This window comes from Drosophila tropicalis, unplaced genomic scaffold (genome assembly GCF_018151085.1).
Source record: "Drosophila tropicalis isolate 14030-0801.00 unplaced genomic scaffold, ASM1815108v1 contig_859, whole genome shotgun sequence".
In the NCBI taxonomy this organism is placed as follows: Eukaryota; Metazoa; Arthropoda; class Insecta; order Diptera; family Drosophilidae; genus Drosophila; species Drosophila tropicalis.
Window position 1 is genome coordinate 4,179,961 of NW_027173353.1, and position 25,590 is coordinate 4,205,550.

Below are 25,590 nucleotides of genomic sequence, written 5' to 3' on the forward strand. Positions count from 1 at the left end.
TAAAAAACTTAACTAGAAGCTCTTTGGAGTGGAGGATTGGTAGAGAGGATCTTAGACCTAATCACGTTTTGGTTTTCTTTCCATATTTTCATTTTATCATATCATTTTTGTTGTTTGATTTGTCTTACAATTAGTTAGATACGATTAAGTATACCGAATAGTAGATTGCTTAGTCTCTGGGACTTGCTTATAATACTTACAGGTTTTGAATAGTTTCTAGATAATTTCGATTTTTTTGTGGATCGTGGCAGGGGGCTGGGGTTTGGGGATGAGGATGCGATTGCTTCTTAACTTCATCTTGTCACTTGACATTTGTGAGTGTGTGAGTGTGTGTGAGTTGTTTTTCGTAGGAACCCAATAGGCTGGCTTAAAGCAGCTCCGTTTCCATTTGTGCGGCCTCCATAGTCTCAACGATTGTTGTTGTGGCCGCTGTGAGTGATTCTCATGGAACATAACGTGTGGTCAACACACCATCATCATCGTCATCCACATTGAGCCCCGAAGCAGCCGTATCACCATTGTCCGCAACACAGCAAGAACAGCCGCATGACCAACAGCCTGCCATTTTAGGTCAAATCGCAGAGACCTGTTCCAGCTCGGCACTGGAACGGCCCGAGTTCATCACCACCACATTCTTTGCCGCGTAGTCCGTGATGAAGCGATCACTGTTACGTGGATGTATGTTGCCCACATCCTGGGCACAACACCAGGGATTCCGCATGGTTAGTATACGCTTGAAGGCGTCGCGAAATTCCTTGTTGAAAATCGAGTAGATAATCGGATTGAAAGCCGAATTCGAATAGCCCAGCCAGGTGAGTATTTTGAACGTTTGACCGCCGATGCAGGTCTTGCAGAAGGCAGCCGTAATATTCACACAAAAGAAGGGTACCCAACAGATAAGGAACACACCCATAATGACGCCCACAGTGACAGCGGCCTTGTGATCCGAGACATGATATGGTGAACTGTGATGCAGATTGCGTACCTTGAATTTCTTCGGTTGATTTTTAGGTCGCCGTATACTCTTGTAACGTTGCTTTTCGGCCACCTCACCGGGTCGGGTTACAGCTTTGATGGATTTCACATGCTTTTGAGCGTAGCAATAGAGCCTAAAACCAGACAAGAAATACGACAAGTTAGACAGGCAGAAAGTAAAGGGATGAACAATAAAATAATTGAGCTGTCTTAACTCTGTTGTGTGTAATTGATATGATGATTATTCACTTGCCAATTAAATGCTGTCCAAAACCAAGGCAACAAACTGCCCACCCTGCGTATACGTAATGACCAACTATCATATCTGTTTTCCGCTTCACTTGAAATCCCCCACCACCCCATTCATACACACACATACACACCGCACACACAATCAACAAACTAACATGTGTATGTCTGTTAATACGTGCCTATGCGTATGTATGTGTGTATGTTTGTGTTGTGTGGCTTGAGTTCACCCAAATAAAAAGGATAACATTGCCCAAGCACAAATTATGACCATAAAAGTATATTTATTCAGTAATTTAACCAAAATTTGATAGAAAATTCCAATGGTCAATGGCCAAAATCTTGTTAAGCTAAAATGGGAACGTGCCAGTGGCCCTAACATTGATGTTGATGAGGTAGCCCACAAAATATCAACCTATCCCTATCTTATCCTTTTCTATGCTTAGCCCTCCTCCTTGTTGTTGTTTTTTTTTTTTTTTTTGCAACACGCCCAAGTCCTTTAGCCTGCCTGGGGGATTACTTAGTCAGACACTAATGCGTGTGCCTATTTGTTTGCCCTGTCCAGTAGTCATCAACCCTCTAACACCATCCGCCGAAAACTAAACCGCTCTCGTGCCAAGAGACCATCAAAAATGGCAAAGTCCTTGTGGCATTTATTTTATTTTTGTTTTGTTTTTTACTTTCATTTATTTGTATACTACCGATATGACCATAATTTGTCCTACGTCTAAGAAGGTTAACTACATTTTAAGTAGAAATTTCCACAATGTCAGTTGATACGCATGAAACAAACTCATTTTCTATATAACTTTCAAAGGTCGATCCGCTGTAACGATAAACTATTTGCATATTCGTAATACGTCAGTGGGTCGGGAAAAATTGGGTTCGTTTGTGTCTCAAATATAAAATTACCTTGCGCCCTTCTCCCGAAAATTTAACAGGTGGATGGTTAACTAGTGAAATCATAGGGTATGTAATATGCGGTGGGCTAAAATTTGCGCTTGCTATCTTTTCTTTATATGAGCATTGTGTGAATTTCATTGTTCACAGTTCTTCAGTTTTTACAACAATACTTTTTATTATTTTTGCTTTTTTACTACTTTAATCTCATTAAAAATATTTTGAGTGCTCCGTCTTATCTTTGTCTCAGCTATGTGTGTGTGTGTGTATGTGTTTACGTATGTACTTACCGACAGTAGATGCCAATCATAACCACACAGGGAAAGTAGAAACTGATACAGCTGGAAACGACAGCATATGTGGGTGTTAAATCCAGAGCGCATGTGGGATACTTTTTGCCATTATCCTCAAAAATCAGCGGCTGGTCGGGTCGGTGAATGCCCAACGAGATGGGCACAAATGAAACGAACGCGGCCAGCAGCCAAATGGCAGCGATGGTAATGACAGCAACGCGACGTGTCACCCAACGACCATATCTACAATGAGAAAGAGAGATAGAGATAGAGAGAGTGAAAGAGAGATGGTTAACTGAGTTGTTGAGGGTTTGCCCCAATCCGTGGCAAAGGAAGCGGAAATACACGCGTCATGCCTCATGTTGCTGTTGCTCCTGGCATTTGTCCTTCTACCCATTGGATAACTAGCAAAAGGGTAAATAGCAACAGAAACATGTCTCCATGTTGTTGTCATTGTGGCTTTGCATGGTAAGGCAAGCCAGAAGCAGCCTACCATTAGCCAACATCATTTTTGGGGGGTATATGCGACAAGTGTTGCGACATTCCATGTCCCTCTTCCCGGCTCCGAATCTAAGGGAAGGGCCGGGGTGATTCGGATCAGGTGTTCGACCAGCCCAGGCCCTGTTGGCCATTAATTGCTCAACTGGGCCGTGCGACAAATCGAGCTAAACCGAAAACAAACCGCAGCGTACTCCCAAAAACCAAAAGGACATGAAACCCAACACCCAAAAACGCAAAACCAAAGCCTGAATTCCACATCTCGCATGACGTATGCAAATTCATTGTGGGATGCCCTTTTGCAAAGCATTTCGATTTTCACACACACACTCACACAAATTTGCAGGAAATGAGAAGGCAGAGAGTCCCATAAAAAGAATGTAAATCATTTATAACTTATGTAAGCCAACTTGAAAATACCCTTAAGATATTCTTATCTTAGGATATTCTGGTATAGGATATTTAATACACGAAATGCCTTTCACAATCACAAACTTTTAGAGACAATTTCCTTACTTACTTTCTGCCTAGTCAGTAGAGTTCTGTTCCATTACATTTTTATTCAAAATGTTAATATACCCATTCTTTTTGACAATTTTTATACATAGGGTAACAGAGGCAACCCAAATGCCAAATGCTGTTGGCATTTTCGTTTGCTGGAACAGCCGTATTTTGGCTTGCGCAGGAAATCAAACAGAATAATTCAATTTCAATACAAAGACGTTCTCACTCACTCAATGCTAAAACGGAAACGGAAGTTTATGTAATTGTATTCACATACAAATTCAATTTCGTTTTCGTCACGAAAATTGATTTCCATGTGACGACGATGTCGACTAAGTGTAAGGTAGGCATATGGGTATACATATATGTATATGGCCCGCAGCTCACGCTTTGTTCCTGTATGTCTGTCCTTTAGCCTCAGGAGACATAGACAGCGACACACACACACATATATGTACATAGACTAATTCAGTGTCTCATATGTCTGCCCGGCTGGCTAAGCATTATCGTTTTCGCTTTGATATATGTATGTATGTATGTATACATGGTGAGGATTCATCCTATTTCCATTTGGTGACAACAGGCGGAGACATCACACATTGCCATCGATGGAGGAAGCAATCAAGCAACGATGGGCTAATTGAAATCAGGGAACAGGACCGTGACCATGGATGGATGTATTTGTGCGTGTGCTAGAAGCCGATTTGCATTTCACATTGCTTTTGACTCTCACATGGTTAGATGTTTGTCTTCAGGTGTGGGTGTCAGTACCTCCCCCCACTCTTCTTCACAATTTTTCTCTTTATAGATGTGTGTGCGTGTGAGTGTTTTTTCGTCCCACATGCACTCAAGGAATTGCCACAAGGCACGCACAATGGATGCCTTGACTGCGTCGGTGTCTGGCTTTTGTGCCTGGCATTTGCATAGTTTGCCTGGTTTGTCTGCTCTGTTTGTTTGCTTTTGCATGGCAAATTTTATGACTCTTTATGAGCGCTTTTGTTGTTGGCATTGTAATGCACTATGGGCCAAATGTAAGGCAACGAAATTACTTGAAAAGCATATTGGTAAAAGCCCCATTACTTTCTGAATACAATCCGATCAGTTGGGAAACAGAAACCACAATTTCATTATGGCATGTAATGGAAATTCAAAGAGAAATAGAATTCAATCCCAAATCAATGTGGAAACTTTCTGTTCCCTTTTGAAAAGTTAATCCATTAGAAAAAGGACACTTTTTCCAGCATTTGTTTATGTCACAATAATTTCAACAATTTGCTGTGTCCATAAAGTTTTTTAGCTTCTTAAATCTTATAAAATTCTATTTTCTGTATAAAGTTCTTTTGTGAGGTCTTTAATTGAAAGGGTAAAAACCAAATGATTAAAGAATAACTAATAGTCCCATAGTACATAAAACGATATTTACAATTACAAAACGTTCCCAAGTGCGCTATTGTTGCTGGATGGAGGGTTTTTGTGGTGTGTTTTATTGCGCTTAAGTGTTGTGTGAGTCACAGCTCACATTTTCGCTATATTCGAGCTATCTGTCAACCTCCCTTACAAAGTTTCGCTGTGCTTCACTTTTTATTGCAGTTTAAAATGAATTTCACATATGCGTCTGACAGTTACGATGATGACAGCCGTCGACGGCTCCAACTTGTCACATAAAACACAATTTCTTTTCTCTTCCTTTTTTGTCACACATTTTTTTGTGTCCTTTTTTTGGGTGCGTCTTAACTTTGTCAACGCCTGTTTCTAATTAAATTTGCACGGGCTTTTTATCCAAATTGTTTTTGCCAATTCTCCACTTTTAACATCAGTCTTCAGTCTGTCTCTTTTTCTCACTCTTAGGGCAAATCCTTGCGAGCGCAATTAAATTAAACGCCTGCAATTATTCTAAAACGCTAAGAAAATATACAAAATCAGCATTTCAATCCCAGTGAATGTGATGTGAGGGCTGAGGCTGGGGCTGAAGCTGGAGCCAGTGGAGCCAGTGTTGGCCCTAATGAGACGCCGACGCTGACTGTGCGTGAACTTTGCCAGCCAGCACCAAAGACCAGAGAAGTGGAAAAATTGCTACACTGCCTCCACTTTGACATGCAAATAAATCAGATTTGCATAAAGAGCAGCCTCCTGCCAAGTGTAGCCATAATAATGCTAGACACATACAAGATCTCATAGCATCCAGACACAAAAGGTGGAAATGCTCGCTGCGTTGGGTTTGCGAATTCGCGCAATTCTATGTAGGACCTTACACTCTGTACTTACTTTTAATAACGAGTAGACAACCAGCTGACGCCGCTTTGACTCTTCTAGGACGAGCTGGAAACAAGGTCATGACATTTGAAGTGGGCGCAATGTCTGCATTGAAAGCAGGCAAACATAGACCATAGCACTATGGTCAGGAAAAGGAATTTAAATATTTACAGTAGCCAAATTGAATTTTAGCTCATTACTTGAATTTCAAATTTTACAAAAATCGTGACACGCGTTCCAAGCCATACATGCAAAAGCCTTATCAACAAATTGGCTTATTATTTCTCGCAATTTGAATTAAATTGATCGGAAATGATTAAACATTTTGCCTTGACGCATAATGGGGCAAACTAAAGAGATAAAGATATATATTTAAACATTTCTTTTGTAAAAGTTAAGCTACTTTCCACCTTTTTTGTTAACAAATTATTAATAAATGAATAAATTAATGTTAATACAAAGCTAGTGAACAAAAAGGACCTCTCTTGTAGATGCCATATGTAATTTTGCATGCCATTTGTTAAAGAGATAAGCGCGTTTGGTCAAAAGAGTTATAAATCTCACAGTTCAGGTTCGTACTGACAACACTTAAACGTATTAAGTTAAAAACTAAACTTTTCTTTTTCAGGTCTATGGTTTAGCAAGAGGGGGGACACACTGTGGATAAAGTTTTTTCAATTCCAACTTGCATCATCAATGCAGCTTTATATGATCAGCACCTCGTTACGTGGACGAATATAAAATTGTTGAATGGCTGACAGAATGCACAATGAGAGGAAAAAGAGTTAGGATTAAGGGACAAAAAGAACGAGAGACTGGGAGACTGGGTTAAGTTCATGACAAACCACTACAAATGCCGTATAGACATTTTTTTTTTTATAACGAAACGAATAAGCTTACCTGGAAAGCATGGTGGAGCAGTAAAACAGCAACAAATAGCCACCCATTCAGCCCACCAACTGAGCAGCCAGTCAACCAACCAACCAACCCTAAACACATGCAGAGGGCCAGGAGGGGAAAAATATTTTTCTACTTTTGGCTTTTGGCTGCAAATAGCATCAAAGGATTTATTATAGAAAGAAAGCAAAAGAGAGAGATGGAACCAACTGTGGCGGGTCGCCAAGTATCTCATTTTGTATTTGCAGCTGACACTTTGGCCACATTTAACGGCAATTCTCGTTTCTCAAATATTGTTGTGAGTCTCTTTTTCTTTCTCTCTCTCTCTCTGTTTCTCTCTGTTTTCAACAGTTTGACCAGAATAATGGGTTTCACACATCATAAATTTGCCGCAAATTCTGTGGCATTGTTGAAAAATTTAATTAACACAATTGTTGAGGCAACAATCAGCAAAAAAAAAGGAAACTTTTTTACACATTTCCGTATAAAAGTATGTGTGTTTGGGAGAAGAGAGAGATTTCGCTTACACTGAAAATCAATTTCGATTACTACAACCACACACACACAATGCTAACGTGGCTGACAAGACTGATTTTGGCTCTAACAAGTAGCAAACTAAGCAGTAAGACAGAAACGGATATACTAAGAATCTATTATATACCTGACTATATAGTAAATACCTGAGACAGCAGAATTTCATTGTAGCAACAAGACTGTCTAGCTGAATGTATGAACGCATTTTAATCAAGTGTTACAGGTAACTTGAATACATGACTGATGGAACATGACTACAATACTAGTACATAGTTTGTTAACTGAAAGCTTGATGGTCAAAATAAAACAACAAAATGAAGATTAAGTCAATACACATTGACACATACTAAAAGATTTATTGTTTTCACAACGAGAACAAAAAAACTTGTCAACAGAACCCTTAGTAAATGTTCAATCTAAGAGCTTAAGACGACAAAAAAGTAAATAATTCTAAAATATAGAAATTGTCTCGAAAAGTAGTTAGGAAAAAAACTTTTGCCCTCTTAGTCCAGTTGTAATCTATATTCTTTAGCGCCGATTAGTTTAGTTTTGCCATCACTGAAAATACTAATACTCTATGTGGCAGAGATGAGAGTGACTTTGCAAGAAACTTTTATGCGGACTCGTTGTGGCCCAAAATGATGCAACAACAAAAGTGCTTAACTGGATTTTAATGTACACCGCATAAGGATGAAGTCGCAAGCCGTGGCCTTGGGGCGGAAGAACTCCCAGTAATGCCCAATAAATCTGTTACTAATGAAACAATTATGTGCAACGATTAACAAACGGATGACTGTTACCATAAACAAGTCAAGTCGACCAAGGAGAATGTGAAGAATGTGCTAAAATGGCAAAACGGAGCTACACCCCAAAAATAGAAGACGTGACAAGCATGACAACACGGCGTATAAAAAATATGCATGACCTGCTGAAGCATATTTACTTGTTTTTTTTCGTTTTCTGTTTTGTTTTGTTTATTATCGTTATAATAAATCGATATATAATTCGGGACATCAGTGAATTATTCCACTTCAATTTTGACACGACATTTTTTGTAGTTGTTTGTTGTGTTTTTTTTTGTTTGCCGCTTTACGTTGTACACAAACAATTAGTTTTTATCGATAGATTGCATAATTTATGTATGTGACAGGTGATGGCACTCACCTGAGTGGATCCTTGATGTGTATATACCGGTCCATTGATATGGCGCATAGATTCAGAATTGATGCTGTCGAGCACATCACATCGAATGCCACCCACGTATCACAAAATTGTGCTCCAAATATCCAATAGCCTGCAATGAATAAAGAGAAAGCAAGAGAAAGTTCGTGAACCATTGAGTTGAGGGAAGTTGATGCACTATCTACCAGACTGACTAACTAATTGACTGAATATCTGGCTGGCTGACTTACAGCCCTGATTGATGGTCTGGTCTGAACTGACTGATTGCTTGTTTAAATTGCTTAATAACTACATACTCCCAGCCATATCTGTGTAAATGAATGCCTGTGTGTCTTTGCGGAAATTGCCATGTTGCGGCCGTCTCTGTAGCACTGAAAAATTCTTAATTTTTGTACGTCAAAAACTGCAAATATGCAGCATTGCCAGGATCAGGAGACGGAACGACAACGCAGGGGAGGAGTGATGAGTGCAAAATGGCATCACAGCAATCAGTTTCTTGTTTTTTTTTACTTATTCATGACATAAATTGAGTTTAAATGATTTCATAAATTCATTTCCGTTTCCTGTTGCCGCTGCTGTCGGTGCCACTCATGCAGATGTATGTATGTATATGTGTAACTCTGTGTCCTTTGCCCGACCACTACATGTGCTATTTAAATTTCATTTACTTTGGCCAAAATGTAAAAGTGAAAGCACACATAGCATTTTATATATTTGTGAATTTTAAAATTTTTCTTTATATACTTTTTTTTTTTTTTTGGGGGGTTTTTTCGGACAGCAATTTCATAAGTGTATTGCAATTATGGCAAATGATTTTTCCGTAAAAGCATTGGCTCAGTCAATTGAAGTTCCGTGCGTGACCATTGCGGATGTCCGTTTGACTTTATCAAAGGAGTAGCACACACACACACACATAGAGAGGCACATACTTACTATATACACACTTTTATACACATGAATGCGGTTCATGATAAATTCGATCCCAGATTTGATATGAATGTAAAAAGGTTATTTATGGTTTGTGGCTTTCATGATGGTTGATGATACGCATATGCATATCATGCTCATTATGGACTTTTGTGCCAGACTCGTACCGGCATGTCGCAGGATATAGCTCTTAAGCAAGCAGGATATTACCGTCACACACACACACACACACATGCAGACCCTTTTTTTCTGCTGTAACAGCCGTTTCCACAATGAGCAGATTATATTTTTACCCATAAAATACCATCAAAGGTAAAGTTTATCCATTGCCAATGCCAATGGAAAGATTAACCGAAAAACTTATTCATTTCCTCAACTACACATGTATGTATATAAATGTCAATTAAATGCTTGAGTATCTATCAACTTTACATTTTCAAAGGAAATCAATCTGGAAAAATTATTCATTTGATGTAGAATTGACTCAAATTAGTCTTGCATTTGATACGCATTTGCCTAAAAGATTTTGCTATCCACTGGCTTAGAATATTGTATGTAATTTATTCAAATATCTGTTTAAAATGTTTTAAAAAATTCAAAAGCAAAAGATAAACACATTTGCAAAAAAGTTGTTGTCTCTTTTCTGCATTGCATTTGCTCATATGCCGTGCAAATACATTACCACAAAAAAATGTATATATATATATACTTATATAGAATTGCCGCTTCATCTGGCTTCATGTGGCTTCATCTGGCAGCATCCATCTGGCGGCATCAGTTTAGTCCAAGAGCATGCAACATATTTTGCAAAAGCTTTTAGCCCCGAAAAAGTATTTCCAGGCTAGCAAGCGCCCCATTGCGAGTCAGCAGAATATACTCGTATGTATGTATATTTTTTTCATGCCGCTTTCATTCAATAACCAGACACAAATACACATGTATTCATCCTAGGTATATGTGTGTGTGTGTGTATGTTTCTTTTTTTGTGATTTGGCTTGGATGTATTTTTGTGAAGTTGCCAGCATCTGTCATCTCGCAATTTCTACCCATCTTTCGCCCTCTCTCTCTCTGATATCACTTGTGTTCTTAGTTGTTGTTTGAACTTATCCAAATACAGATGCTGGCTGGAGTTTGAGTTTTGGGTACGGGTACGTTTATTTGCTGATTTGCCTGCCTTGAAGCGTGCTAAATGTTGCCTTGACGAAAATAATTTGCTTGAACAGCTCTGCGCATTTATACATGTGTGTGTTTGTGTGTGGGTGTGCCTGTGTATGGGTGTGGGCGTATGTGTACTTTTCTTCCCCTGGGGCTCCACCTTGTTTATCTTGAGCAGCTGAGCATTTTTATTTATTTTTTCACACTTTTGCTTACGCTGCTGCCATCGTCCTGTTCAAGTGCCAAAGTCGTTTATTATTTTCTCCTGCCAGAGACAGCAGATGATGGCTGGGGATAGGGACAGAATTTGTACATCTGCTACATACCTTGAACGCATCTTAACGCATTTTCTTTTGTGTTTGTATACCCTCTAACCATCTAACGTTATTGAGAAGTGAAGAGCAAGATACATTGTCTTTGGTTCTTTATAGTTTTTTATTGTTAAAGTCATCAAATATGTTTGTTATGTCTGTTCTAGGGCAACAGCAAATAAAGATTGAACTATAAATATCAGTGTCACATTGTGATAAAATATCACATCCCCATATTGCTATTGCTATCAAAACAGGAATAAAGTGACTAGAATATTATTATTATTGCTTTCGCCTTAATTCAAAGTCATGAGCTACTTGGCATAGGGTGTCTTGCAGTCGTTCCTTCTAATATACAGATTCCTTATATTTTTCATATTTTTATTCATTTTCTCCATTTCCATTTTGTAGTTCTCGTTTTCGTATACACCACACACACATTGATGTCAGCTGCAACTTGCTTGCCTCAACCGGAAAATGTCGCCAGCAGAAGCGTCTCTTGGGAGTTTTCGAATGAATCATTGAAAGTTTTTGCTTGCAGCTTTTGCGCCTAATTTGCCGCTTATTTGCTTAGTTGTATCTGACTGTGGAGATATATATACATATGTATGTAATTCTTGTGAAAATCTCTGCATATTACAGACTTAAATGAAAGGCGTAGCTACTTGGCATTCATCAGTCAGAACTTTTTCTAAAAAAAACTTTAACAATGCCTCAGCAAAAAACTGACAACTCTTAAATAGTTGCCTGTCACTCAGATCTAAGCTGATGTCTGAGCCAGAGTGGGGCTAATGGAAAGTAATCAGCATGTGCGGCTATAGTGGCCTACAACAGACATATACACACACCATATGTACATATGTATATCTATGTACTTCATATGTGCACTTGCTAAAGGGGGAAAATAAAAATTCCTTCAACAGAAAGTTGAGCTACTCTCCCAAAACCATTCTGCAGCTGACATACTTTAAAAAGGCATTGCCAAAGCCGCATAAAATGCTGACTTTAAGCGCTGGCAGGCATTCCAGTTATCCGTACCACCCAAACACCCATCTGCCCATCTACCAAAAATGGCAAAGCTCAGTCCCAAGACCATTTCCATCAGCCTATATACATACATAAACTTTGCTTCGTCGTCGTTGGTTTATCTTCTTCGTTATTTTCTTTTTTTCTGCTTTCTTTTTTCTTGTGCGCGCAACAGCCTGCAGGGCATTTTACATAAATTTGCGCGCAACAAATTTCAATTGCAATTCCCATTACAACGACTCATCATTGTGCTTATACTCACCCAGTAAATCGTTGACACCAGCGAATGTCATCACCAATGAGGCCACAAATAGATCCGCAATCGCTAATGAGGCCAGGAACAGATTGCCAATGCGTCGCAAACTGCGCTCTGTGTAGATGGCCAGGCAGACAAGAATGTTGCCGGCAACGGATAGGAATATCAGCACCGATAGGAAGATGCCTAGAAGGTTTACCCAAAAAATAAGATACAGACTCTTACAATTCAATGATCGGAATCATTAACGCAAACGTTTAACAATGAAACAACGTAGCATACTTATTTGGGTGTGGGTGAGGGCGGTTCGGTATTCCACTTACAGGTGTAAATACATATGTACATGTGTGCGTTTGTGTTTATACGTGTACGTGAGTGGGTAGAGGTATGGGTATTTGTATCTCTGTGTTTATATCACATGCAACATGCAATTGCAGATAATTGCTGTGGTATGTATTGTGGCATGGTGGCATGTCTGGTGCGTGGAACTGTTGCCTTTTGTTGTACATTCAACGACATTTACTTTACCAACAACTACAATTGACACAAGCGACAGCGGCTCCGGTTCCTCACCAACTATTGTATCCATTTCAGATGCATTTGTCCAGCTGGTCTCATTGTAGAACGATGTAAGCTGCAAACAAAAAGCAAGTAAGAAGAGCAACAATTTTAATTAATGGCAAGTCTGGCTGATAATTTATCATAAATATATGAGGGTGGTTTTTGGATTGTCTTTAAGAATGAGAAAGAAAGAATTCGCCTTTTGCTTTGGCTTTGAATAAATTAAATAAGCAAAGCGAAACTTTTATGTAATATTAACTAATTTAATAAATTTACAAAATATTTAGAAAAAAACGAACTGCCTATCGTCGTTCATTTGGTCTTAGCCACTTCACTTATGTGGTTTCTGTTAGATTCTTTCAGCTGCGGTTTCAGCACACTGACACAATAACTATTAATCACTTTGGCATCTGCCAAGGATAAGACGTAGAGCCATCTTTATCTACTCCAATGTGGTTAAGTGAAAACCATCTACATTATTCATAATTAAAATTGACAAAATTGCACATTGAATTTTCTAGCAAGTCACTGAAATTTTCTTTTGGGGCCGTAATCAAATTAATTTGTTAAGCTAAATGCTAAGCCCAGGCAGCCAGTCAGCCAGTCAGCCAGCCGGCGAACACATCTGCCATGATGTCTAACACAATTTTGAGTGAGAATTCGCCTTGCGGTTAGTTCGTTCTAAGTCGTTCCATCTGTCCTTTGGCTGTTGTACATTCCAGTTATGTTATGTTGGCATTTCAGCCTTTCGGTCAGACCAAAACTATGCACAAGTGAGCTTCAGTCGATTGAAAACCACAGAACGCACCCACCAACCCAAACCATTTACCATTTGTCGGCATGTGTGTGTTAAGACTGTGTAAATGAATTTATTAATTAATACATGTACCAACAGCAAGTGTGGGAATGCAAGCAAAAGTCAGGCGAAGCCTTACACAAAGAGTTTCAAGGATTTTTCGACGAAACAATAATTCACCGCAGAAAAATATATGTAAAAATTCACTCCACAACTATATATGTAGTACATTCATATACATATATGTATATTTTTGGAAAATGGAAAAAGGTAAAAGCAAACAAAAAAAAAAAAGAGTAAAAGATGTTTTAAGGTAACACCCGAAACCGCTGGCATATGCAATTAATTAATTTAAATACAAAACTGCCGCCACTGCAGAAATACAGATATGTATATATACAAAATATATATGTAATTGCATACATATGTAACACATATTGATGTAAGTTGGAGTAGGAGTCGCTATACCATCACCAATGTAACTTTATTTAATTAATTTTTGCCAACCACTTTTTACATTTTGTTGCTATTTTGAAAAGCGGCTTACAAGCATATACATTTTGTTAAAGCTGCTAATTGCCTGAAAGCGAAGTATCAATTTAATGATGACGTTGATATTTAAGCCAATTGATGTGGCACCATGCCATGCCGGCGGCGAATAGCGTAGATAATGTGATACGTTGCGTATGCGTAATATGCATTAAGCATCTTTATGTATTCATTTCATTCAAGCAATAATCAAAAGACAAAACGTTAAAAATCACAAAATTATGTCTTTCGTGGTTTATATATTCTATATCTGTGGCAAAATAGTCGACAAATAATTACTATTTTGATTTTCTGGTGCTTAAGTCTTTGGAAAAGATGATGTTAGTACAAGGCTATGTATTGGATCCGTTTGGCCAATTTCAATTGCAAAAGCAATTATCCGTCAAGTCTTCTATTAAAGGTTGGTACATGAAAAACACTTCTAAGCATAAATTCGTAAACGAAATTATTCATGGCTTCGATTTGTGAAGTGTAATGATACCAGGCATAACGTTAAAACTAACCAATAGAAGTCTTATATTACCTGTTAAATAACTAACCCGCCCCTCGATTGCTTAGCACCTGTATACAAGCAGCACTTAAGTAAAGTCAGTCGAAAGATGTAATCCACACTGACTTGTTCGTCCCAGTCTTACATAATTTCATGCTTACAAATAAGTATAAACTTTCTATTGCTAATTATACGTTTCAAAACAAGGAAGAAAACGATTAAGGCAACTATTAAGATCTACTTTGTTATTCAATTTACACATTTAATAATTATTACACATCAACAAAACTGTAAGCCTTTGAGTCGACAGATAAACATCATAAGTTCAAAACTGTTCTATTGTAAGCCTGACAATAAGCAGTGTCTTACTATATATAGATGTAATATATCAATTAGCAATTATTAATTTATTTAATTAAAAGAAGAAAGTGCTTCAATGAACGCTTGTTGCTTGTATACAATTTTTGGCATGTGAAATAATATTTAATTGAAATTTATCAACTATAAAATGATATTAAGCCCCAAAGGCGAAAGTTTACCAAGGAACTACAAACATTTATGTATATATGTATACAGTGCACATGGCCAAACAATTATTAATTTAAAACTTGGCTAATATTATTGATTGCCAAGTCGGTAAATGCATTAACTGCAACACAGATATTCTTACTTCATGTCCTCTGGGCTAAGGCCAGACCAGAGTGGCACTTAAAGGATTGGATTATGTGTAATGTGCCATGAATTGTACAGTAAACAGAAATTAATTACCCCAGTGAATTACGGCCAAGTCGACGTTGTCGATGTTGGATGTTGATGCCGTTATCATTGTGGACAATAAAAGACACTTAAGATTATAAAAAACGAAAAAAATACATGATAAATTTAAGCCCCGACAGCTGATGTTACAGTGATTTTTATCGCTATCGAGCCTTATGTCGATGCGGGATATTAATGTATTTTCTGGCATCATTAAAATGCCGTTAACAAGGGGGGAAAGTCATGGCTAACGACCTTGGCTAACTACTGAGCCAATAATGAATTTTCAATAAAATTTTAGCAACGATAAAAAACGATAAAGTGAAGCAATACAAAAAAGTTGTTTGTAACACAAATTATTACACTTGACATTCGTCTAATGGTGTGTGGGAAATGGAATTTAAACAAAAAAAAAAAAAAAACGAACTGTAACTGTTGTTACAACAGATGCTATATTTAATTGGCAATAAAAGTGGACAACAAATGTTTATGGCCAACACAAAGGCAGAAAAGGAGAAAAGGCCAGAAGCGGAAATAGAAAGCGAAAAGACAACACAGGCCGCACTTAGGCGCTTGGGGTTTGTTTGCAAAGTTAAATGGCACAATGCGTTGATTAAACGTCAACACACACACACACACACACACATACAGACAGGCACACCCATATATACTCACACACGTACATAGTATACTCACAGATTGCCTCTTCGCAACAAAGTAGACTACAATAATAAGGCGCAAAGGCAAAGTGAACACAACCTGTTAACAGACAAAACCAACAACAATGGCAACAAAACTGTTGCCTCATTTGTCCGTCTGTCCATTCGTCTAACTGCTCGCCCCGCCTCCTGTCCCATCCTGCCCCGTCTGACTGCCTGGCCATCTTTGTGTCGGAAGTAGTGTGATTTACAAGTAAAGAAGCTACACAATTCGCGCATAATAAGCAACAGCAATGCGGTCTTCTTTACAATATGTATGTATGTGTATTTATATATACATCCATTTATGTATATGTGTGCACGTGTTTGTATATGTGTACATTCGTTCACGCTGTCACTGAAGTACTTCCGAGTACAACGGCAACAATTTCAGCCCTTAGGCATATTTGTTAATTAAGAATACGAAGCTTTTGAAAAACTCTTCAACTCAAATTCAAGTCAGACTATTACAAAGTTCAATGGCTTTTAAAAATTTTCTTTTTATAATTACTCTGAAATTGTTCGGAATTTCATTATTAATTAGTTTCCTACAATTAAAAGCATTGAGTAATATAAACTTAATCAGTTTACTGACTTTACACTATCTTTACCCACAAATATATAACTCAAACTTTAAATTGTGCAATTTGTAATATCTATGAGTAGTTTGTGCGACTTTAAAACCTTTAAATAAACTGCTCTTTTATTAAAGGTGAATGTTTCTAGTGGCTGCATCATTTTTTTAAAGCTCTAATCTTTTAAGTTTTGCCAACCTTTCGGGCAGTCGTTTTGGTTTTTCCATTTATAGAATTTTCAATACTTGTTAAACATTAATCGCAACATTAAAAAGTCATAAATGTTGCCATAAAACTATGCCATAAGCAATAAATGTACTTCAGAATTTCTTTTTTGCCTGCCAGTTATAAATAATGCAAATATTATTTATCTATCTCATTTTTTTTGTTCCCGTTTATACTTACATTTTTACATTTATTGTTAAATAGTTTGGAGTTAAGTGAAAGTTTTCTTAAAGTAAGAATCAACTGTATTCATGAGTATAGATAAGAACGAAACAAAAACTGAAGTCGTTTATATTATATATATTATTATATATTTCTTACTCTACTCAGGGTTTTCAATCTAAAATGACAAAAAACTTAGTGTTCATTTATTGGTAAATTTAATGAAATTATGCATCTAAGTATAATCGTTTTACCATATTAAATAGTTTAATTTAACAAAGTTAACTAAAAAGTATTTCCCTCAGAAATTGCTTTTAAGGAAAATCAAAATTAAATTATGATAATTTTTAATAGTATTTCTTGGTTTCTCAACTTCAGAAAAGTTTTTTTTCTTCCTTTTTTTCAGCTTTGAATAAGAGTGCAATTTTTTGTTTCCGCTTCTATGTAATGTGTCTATATATGTATATGTATATGTAATGCGTTTTTTGTGTTGCACAAAGACACTTCTGAAGTGCCACATGAAAAAAAGTTTGCAAAGTTTTCTTGTTTTTCTTCGTTTTTATCATTGACTTTTGTACACGAAACATGTGCAGACATCGTTAGGGGTATTCACACGCTTACATAGATGCATATATAGTATTTTAATTCACATAATAAACAAGATATGATACGTTTGTAACTGTGGGCGTGTCTGCCTCATATACATATATCTGCATAGAAACAACACGGCAGGAAGTCTGGAACCTGCCACATTTGCATATGTATGTATGTACATACGTACATAGAGAAATACAGACTGGCTTTCTGAATTTTCTCATAGATGCGATAATAACAGAGCCAACAGGCTGATTTATGCATTGTGTGCTTTAAGAAAAACTTTCTCCCATGTAAACTTCAAGTTGGCCAACATAGAAGAGAGAGTCAGAGGTGAGACTGTGGAGGGGACTGTTACCTCATTTATGTAATGCAAAATGGCGTAAGGTGTTTGTATTGCTGTTTGTGTTAGTCTTGCTGCCATCCACTTGAGCATGTTTTTGGAGCAGATGTAAACTGTAATAACAATTGTGAAAGAGTCTTGCTCCTTGTAGCCATTGTCGGAGCTGTCAATGCCCATACCCGTTGACAATTGCATAAAGTTGGCAGAAAGGCAGGCAGGCAGGCAAGCAGGCAGTGCGGTTGGCTACCAGCTATGCTAGTCGTGTTGAATTCCTGCTCCTGCTGCTCTATTCTTCTGCTGGCATTGTTTGCGTCTGTCAGCTAACGATTCTCCATGCATATGTGTCTATGCCTGTTCCCATTGTTGACACTTTGGCTTAATTAAACGAAGCTCAAGCAACTCGGAAAACTCAGCATTTCGAGCAGCAGATGTAATTGTGCTGTAAATCGACACATCTGTCTCTCCCATCAAATTTAGCAAATCATCATAATTGGGGCCTAAGCATCTATGAAAACTTGCCAAAGACTTCTTTGCCGTTTTATGTGTGGTTAATGAGCATTGGAATTGGCATAAATGCAAATGAGTATAAGCATTTAATGTCATGAAAATGTATTAGGTCATAATGAGTGGAAAATTTTGCATGTGTCGGTAACATATGTATGCTGGAAAAGGCGTTCAATATTGCCATTTTAAATTATTTATTTTCTAATTAGTTTCAGTCCTTATGAAACATAACTTGTACATTCCCTGCGGCTAAAACTCACACTTGAGGTGTGTGTGGTTAAAGTGTTTCGGACAAGACCCATAGCAAATTCTCCCATGTACAATTTCTCAGTAGATAAATAATTAAAAAAAAGGAGCAAAATTTTAAATTTGCCAAGGGCTTAAAATGCAATTTTTCCCCTCTCTCTATGAAATTTTCATTTATTATCAAGAGCATTGTTTACGTAGCTCTGAAAAGGGATGCTTGCTTTCTATGAATAACCCATTTTCTTTGCTGCCAACGATATATTGCTTTATAAGCACAATGCATAGTTTTCCCTTTGCAAGTCAAATACAAGCGAGCAGAAGTTATATGCAAAGAATATGATAAATTTAGAATTATAGAATCGAGCCTATTCATTGTAGTTATTGATAGATGAAACATTGAGCCGAGAATCAACATAATTTCATGAGAACTCTTCAAAAGAAGTTAAAATAAATTGCTAAATCTCCGCCACTAAAGGCTTTAAATAAGTTAAGTGTAAGTTTCGACCTTCTTGAAATGTTTGTAACCTTGTCTGATAGCTATTAACTAACTATTAACTTATTTAAGTTAGGATATGGTCATTGCATTTCGAGGTTGGATATCAGTTTTAAATTAAGGAATTGACAATTTCACTAATATGTATTTAAAATTCATAACAAAATATGATTAATCAAAGAGCCAACCATGTGCAATAAGTGCACCATTCGGGTTTCTTCTGTCAGCCAATGATCAACTTGCATAGCAATGTCAATTTGCATTTGTCGTATCCTCGGGCTCTTGAATGTCTGCACTGCCTGTGTGTGTGTTTGAATGGGCAAATATTTTGTCTATGGACAATGTCCCCGGTCTATTGCCTGCCAATTTTCTGTACGATGTCTCTCTGTCTGTTTGTATTTGAGTTTGTCGCTTGCCTTTAGATTGGAGATGTTGATTGGCCCCGGGCAGGTTGTCAACGGCAAGATAATTAGCTGCAACAGGAGATGGCAATTGATGGAGTTGCTATCGTTGTCGATGCTCTCGGTTCTGATGCTGATGCTAATCTGAATAAAGAGTGGGTTGGCCGCCTCTTAAGCTGATTGTGAATACATCTTCCATCGCACTCCATCTCAATTTTCATCTACATCTGCATCGATTTTATGGCAAGTTCATTTTCGCTTATTCTTTTTTTTTTTCTTTGCTCTTCTCTCACTTTGTATGGCGTACGAGAATTCAAGCGGAAAACTTGCCAAACGAACGCCAGTAACTTGCTTTTTTGTTAGTTGTGTGCTCAACACAAACACAAGAACTACACATACACACACACACACACACAAAAACAAACGCAAAGACTTTCGAAAAACTGCACTGCTTTTGTATGCATTAAAGCTGAAATGAGACATTATATATATCTTCTGGCAAGACATGAAGACTTTATATTGTGATTGCATCGTTTCACTGAACTAAGCAATTGAATAATCTCACTTGAGACATTGACTATTCAATGAAATCAAATGTAATGACATCCTTTTTAAGGATAGAAGATAGCCCAAAACGGAAAGTAATTCACCGTCAATAAAAAAGAACATCAAATTGACATGTCAAATGTAATCGCTTGCACTTTTAGGTCACAGTGATGTCACAACTACTACTTGTAGTTCACGGTCCGAACATGGAAGTGAGCAGCCCAAAACAAACAGGCACAACCACACCCATCCAAACACACCCACACACACCACACACACAGACAAAGTACGTTTATAAAAAAAAGGCTACAAAAAATGGATGTATGTAAGTAGAGGAAAAAGGCTTACAATTTTATGGCCAATAACGAGTAGGAGAGAACCTTTTGGGTTTATTGAATCCTCATGACTGCTCATTGAAAATCTTTCTGACTCTTACCCCATCTGACCCTGACCCTTCTGTTATCAGTGGAAAATGAAAAGCAGACAGACATCATAAAAAACCAGAAATTACCTGATATTTTCATTTCATACACACACACACACACACAATGAGACAGGTGAGTACAATTATACAGCAACGGCCACACACTCCTATGCAAACACATTGCGGCTCCTGTGGTTAAGTATAATGGTCTATGGCAATGATGGGCGAGGTGTGAAAATAGAATAAAATCCACACCCATTGAATGTGAAGAGCAGAGGTCTAAGGTTGGAGGACTGCACATGACTATATCTCATCTGTGTGCGGTTGCTATTTGTGACCCAATTTGTATAGCGTTTCGCTCATTTGTTTTGTGGCCAGGGGCAGCCACAATGATTATGGCAGACAACTGTCACTCTGCTAAATTTAATTAAACACATTTCCCCGCGATTGAGACTGCATTTTTTTCTTTTCCTCCAAAGAGCACTAATTGAAAAACTCAAAGCTATACATAGGCCGCATCAAAGATAAATGTGGCAAAAACTTTTCGCTTTTCTTCAATCTAAATTTGGTGTGCAAATACGCGGAATAACAAGGAAAGAAAGCGAAATGAAAGATAAATAAAATGTTGAACATTTTAAAGCCAGGTACAAGAAGACATGGCTATATGGGGTGTTTTATTTTTAAATCGAAATTGTTTCTGCATAGTTTCGTTGCCAAACTTTGGCGAATAGATGTGGTGGAGAAAGTTCTAAACGAAATAAAACTTTGCTTAAGAGATTGTCTTGCAACTCCCGTCCTAGCTAGTAATTGAAACATAAAGATGGGAAATACAATTTTATATCGCCATAATGCGATATTTTTTTTATATTTATGTATTTTAGTATGTATCTGCTGTTTCTCGCTTCAGGTGCTAGCCATACATATTGTTAGAGCACAAATGGCAAAAGTCTAATGAGGGTGGAGTATTCTTTTCCAGTTACTACCTAATAAGTATAATTAACCCAAGTTACTTTCATTAATTATAAGTGATTATTATTATGATATGGACAAATAAATCGAACTAATAATCAGGGTTTAAATGTCATATTCTTCTATCATATTATAAGCAGACTATTTATGGCTGTAGTTCATAAAAATAACAATTGCAAGTACTACTGCTTATCCACCTACATAAGTAGACCAGGACTTGTTCGATGGGAGTGGGGGCTTGTGAATAGTGACAGAAGATTTATATATTTTAAATTTAAATATGTAATAATAAGCAATTGCAAAACAAACTTTTTTACTTCTAATTCTTACTTCTCTTTTTCTTTTTTTCGTCCCACAACTGAGAATTGTTGTTTATGTAACCTTGGTCTAGCCCAAATATTCCTCTTAGCCCATTTAACAAGACAATCACTAGGCAAGCTTGTACTAAAGTATACGTATTTTTTATGAGTGTATATAGCTATAGTTAAATAAGGAATATCTAACGAATAAATTTCAAACTTTACTCACTTAATTTGTATACAATGTGACAAAGTGGAATCGCATTTGAAAGATTAAAAATATAAAGAGTTATTTCAGAAATTGAACAACTTGCACTAGGCTTTTTTAATATTTTTGCCATTGCGAAACTAAACTGTGGGCAACCACAAAAATATTCGATTATACATATGTATATATAGCTGATAAATTGTGTGAAACAAATTACCAGATACAATATAATCGCTGGTAAACAATTTAATTATCGACATTTTGTGGCATTTCTGGCATCAATGATATTCCATTTCGATTGGGCAATTTATTAATAGTTCACAAAATTTTGTAAGCCCATCACGCTCAAATTCGATAAATTGCTGAAGGGGGAAATTCGCACAAATTCCAAATGATTCGCATTGTGCGGCACTGCGACAATGGAGGAACGACAAATAATACTATTAATATTTGTATTATTCTTTTTATTATAATGCAAAAGTCTGCGAACAATGCGAGAGTAAAACTTTTTATGCGACAGCTTCCGGGCAATAGAAAATGCGAAATTAAATCCAAGAGTGCACGCTCCCCTATACCCCAAAACAGGCACACAAACACAACAACAATGTGCAACAATGGAAAAGAGAAGAAAAACTACAGAAAATCAACGTTCCTGTGTAAGCACAAATATATATATATATATGTGTGTGTGTATGTGTGGGTGTGTTGGTGTGCCTGGTTGTGTTTGTACAGTAAAGATTTGTGGATTGGATTAATAATTCAATTAGATTGCACAACGCGGCGTATGCGTAATATATTTATTATGCAAGTTCGAAGAAGGAGAAGCATAAAAGATGCTAGTTGAATGAAATTTCTACGTCAAGGGGGGAGGGAATGAGAGGATTCCAATGAAAAAATATAAAAATATATTTCATATCGATCGAAAGCTGCAATTAACCTAACTGGGTTAGTTAAACAAATTGCCCCAATTGAGTTATAAAGAGATAAACTATTTTATCGTTGGTTCTAAATCAGAACATTGACTGGTTTCATCTCCGCCCAAACCTTCACCCCCATTCTGCCAATGCCTCAAACAGTTTATAAATTAGTTAAAAATCTATTTATGTGGAAAATGTGTATGATGACAACATTGCCCCGTTTAGTTAGCTGCATGAATGGAGCACATGAGGAGCAAAGTTTGATGAAGTGAAGGTTGTTTGGGTGCTAGTGCCAACCTAAACGCCGAGCTGAGCTGCACGCCAACAGTTTACGTGATACCCATTATTTACATTCGATTGAAAGTTAAACGTGCGAAATATTCAACAAGAACTTTGTCATTGGATGAAGCTTAGTAGGTATAATAAATATATATTGTAGGTACATTGTAGATATATATCTGGTTGAGTGTGCAAACAGGCATGTGTTTTTCTCATATCCTTTTCAGATAATTCACCAAGCACGTAAACGGTTTTGCTCTGGTTCGGGATACTCCCCCCAAAAAATAAACGGAAGAATAAACTTTGGTTTCGTTACCTCTATACTCAACTGGGCTGAGTTCCCTGTACGATGTTGAAAAGTGGATTATGCATCAATAAAGGTAAACACACACACACACACACACATTGCTAAAGCAGTATGTGTGGCAATATCTGTGTGTAAGTGTGTGTGTTTTGTGTGCGCCTGGCAAAAGTTCTACATGTGCGTGTCCTACTAATGAGTCTCACATTCATTTTCATTTAGCAGTTGGTTAGTGAGAAATGAAATAAATTAAAACAGAATTGCAGAAAAGGGAAAAACTTTGCTTTAACCCCTTTCCTATTCCTCATGATTATTAATGGGCTATATCACACATCATATTTTTTAACAATACAAGTGTGTATGTGTGTATCCGTATCTATATATGTAGGTATTAATGCTGTGAAAATTGAACAACTGCTTTAGCTTAGTGTGCAATGAACATGGCTAATCCTTATCAGTCTAACATCCCAACTATTCACTTGATATTATTTACTTTTTATTATTTAACATGATAGCAAAGTGATTATGGAATTACAACCAATAAAACTTATTTTTAAAAAGCCTTTGTCTGGTTTGTCATTGTAATAGACTAACTAAAGGGAATAATGATTTAAAAAGAATTCATGTTTATCAGCAAGTAAGTCATACTCAGGACTTACTCAAAGTAAATTTTTCCCTTTTGCTTCTATTAACACAGTCAAAGGTCTACGCTTTGTCTTACTCTGTGTATGATTCTAGCGATCTGACAACTCATTAAGCAATTGGCTTTAAAAAAAAACTGAATAGTGCAAATATTTATTACGCATACGCACCATAAACCACCAGAAACTGTAAAATTACATGCATACAATGTCTGAAGAAATATGTGTTCATGTAATAAAAATTGAAGTTCGTAAAATCTGATGGGGGGCACAACCGCACCCACACCCATACCCACACTTACATCCGCATACCACACCCAAATGAATGCGCCTGTGACCCTGCTTATATTGACGGAACCATGATCAAGCCGTAAATTACATAAAATAGCAACAATGGCCAAAGGATACCTGAATCCTCAAATCATTTACGAGCAGCTCCGGGTACAGACATAAAGCCAATGCATGAAAGACTTCCCTCAATGAATGAACCAATGAATGAGTGAGTGAGGGAATGGTTTGATGGCAGCCACACATAAATTTACTATAGGAACACCCGAGTATTTGTGTGTGTGGTTGTGGGAAAATCCATTCGATGTCACTCACCGTTGTGCCGTCATAGCCATTTGTCAGCAGTTGAATGTCGATTTCAAAGTCCAGATCCACTTTGGCGGTTGTCAGCTGCAGCTGCGGTAAGTGATCGGCGTTCAGCAATGGAGCACTCCGATTGTGGTGGTGATGGTGGCTGATAGTGCTGCTGGTGGAGCTGCCGCTGCTGCTGCTGCTACTGCTATTTCTACTGGCAGCTGTTGCCGATGCCGATGCTGCTGCCGCCGTTGTTGCAACCGCAGCGAGTGCGGCAAGGGCGTTCATGGCATTTGTCATTTGCCTGACCGAGTGGACAAGTGAGTGAGAAAGACTATGGAATAAACGAATTTTGTCGAGCGCAGGAAGCTATGCAGAATAGGGGGTTGGAAGGGGGAAAGGCCTGTGGGATGGGGGGATTCGGATAATGGGATTGGGATTGCAGTTGATGAATGCACTCGTCTGCTTGTTTGGCGTGCTTTCGAGATTCAATTGCGAAATTGACAACAAATCGTCCAGCAAATGCAACGCGGCATTTTGGTTTTTAGACTCGAATTGTGATTGCAAATTTCAAACGAGATTGGGCGACGTCGCTCGTGTTTTTTTTTTTCGCTATTTCTTTTTCCCCCCACTCGGTGGGGCTTTCCTTTGACGTTTTGGTTTTAGAAAGCACCGAAACGCATTGATTGTATCCCAGAAATCACTAAATTACAGTCAATTGCGGGCAACAGACCATGGCAGACCAACGTGGTAGACCGTCAACTCTTTAATTATTTATCATTATTTTCGTTTTATTTGCTTTACTGATGAAACAATTGAACATTTTTATGGCACACACACGCATTCCGTATACTTTGTATAGCGCGGCACCCACGGCCAGAATTCGAAATTGTCGATCGGCATTGGTATTGGCAAGACGCACTCACACACACACGAACACAAACAAAACGGCGCGGGCACACCAATACCAATTCCAACGAAGAAGGAGATGGAGCAGTGTTGCCTGCCTGCCTGTCGTTCTGCCCTGAGTTTCCTATAATTTCCGTTTTGCCGAACCGTGCGAATTGAAGT

The 25,590-nt window shown here is 37.6% G+C and overlaps 1 protein-coding gene across 2 annotated transcripts; it reads right to left on the bottom strand.

Annotated features, from left to right (window-relative positions):
- Nucleotides 1–249: 249 nt before the first annotated feature.
- Dop1R1 (Dopamine 1-like receptor 1) lies at nt 250–25,530 on the bottom strand. Of its 2 annotated transcripts, none has more exons than XM_068296986.1 (6): nt 24,541–25,530; nt 12,534–12,594; nt 11,967–12,146; nt 8,268–8,397; nt 2,415–2,660; nt 250–1,109 (listed from the first exon to the last, which is right to left on the bottom strand). In XM_068296986.1, the coding sequence occupies exons 1-6, from the start codon at nt 24,817–24,819 to the stop codon at nt 572–574; spliced, it is 1,434 nt and encodes a 477-aa protein (XP_068153087.1). In that variant the 5' UTR covers nt 24,820–25,530; the 3' UTR covers nt 250–571. The 2 variants fall into 2 exon arrangements, with proteins under 2 accessions (XP_068153087.1, XP_068153085.1); XM_068296984.1 differs by having other exon boundaries at nt 12,489–12,594.
- Between the last annotated feature and the right edge of the window lie 60 nt (nt 25,531–25,590).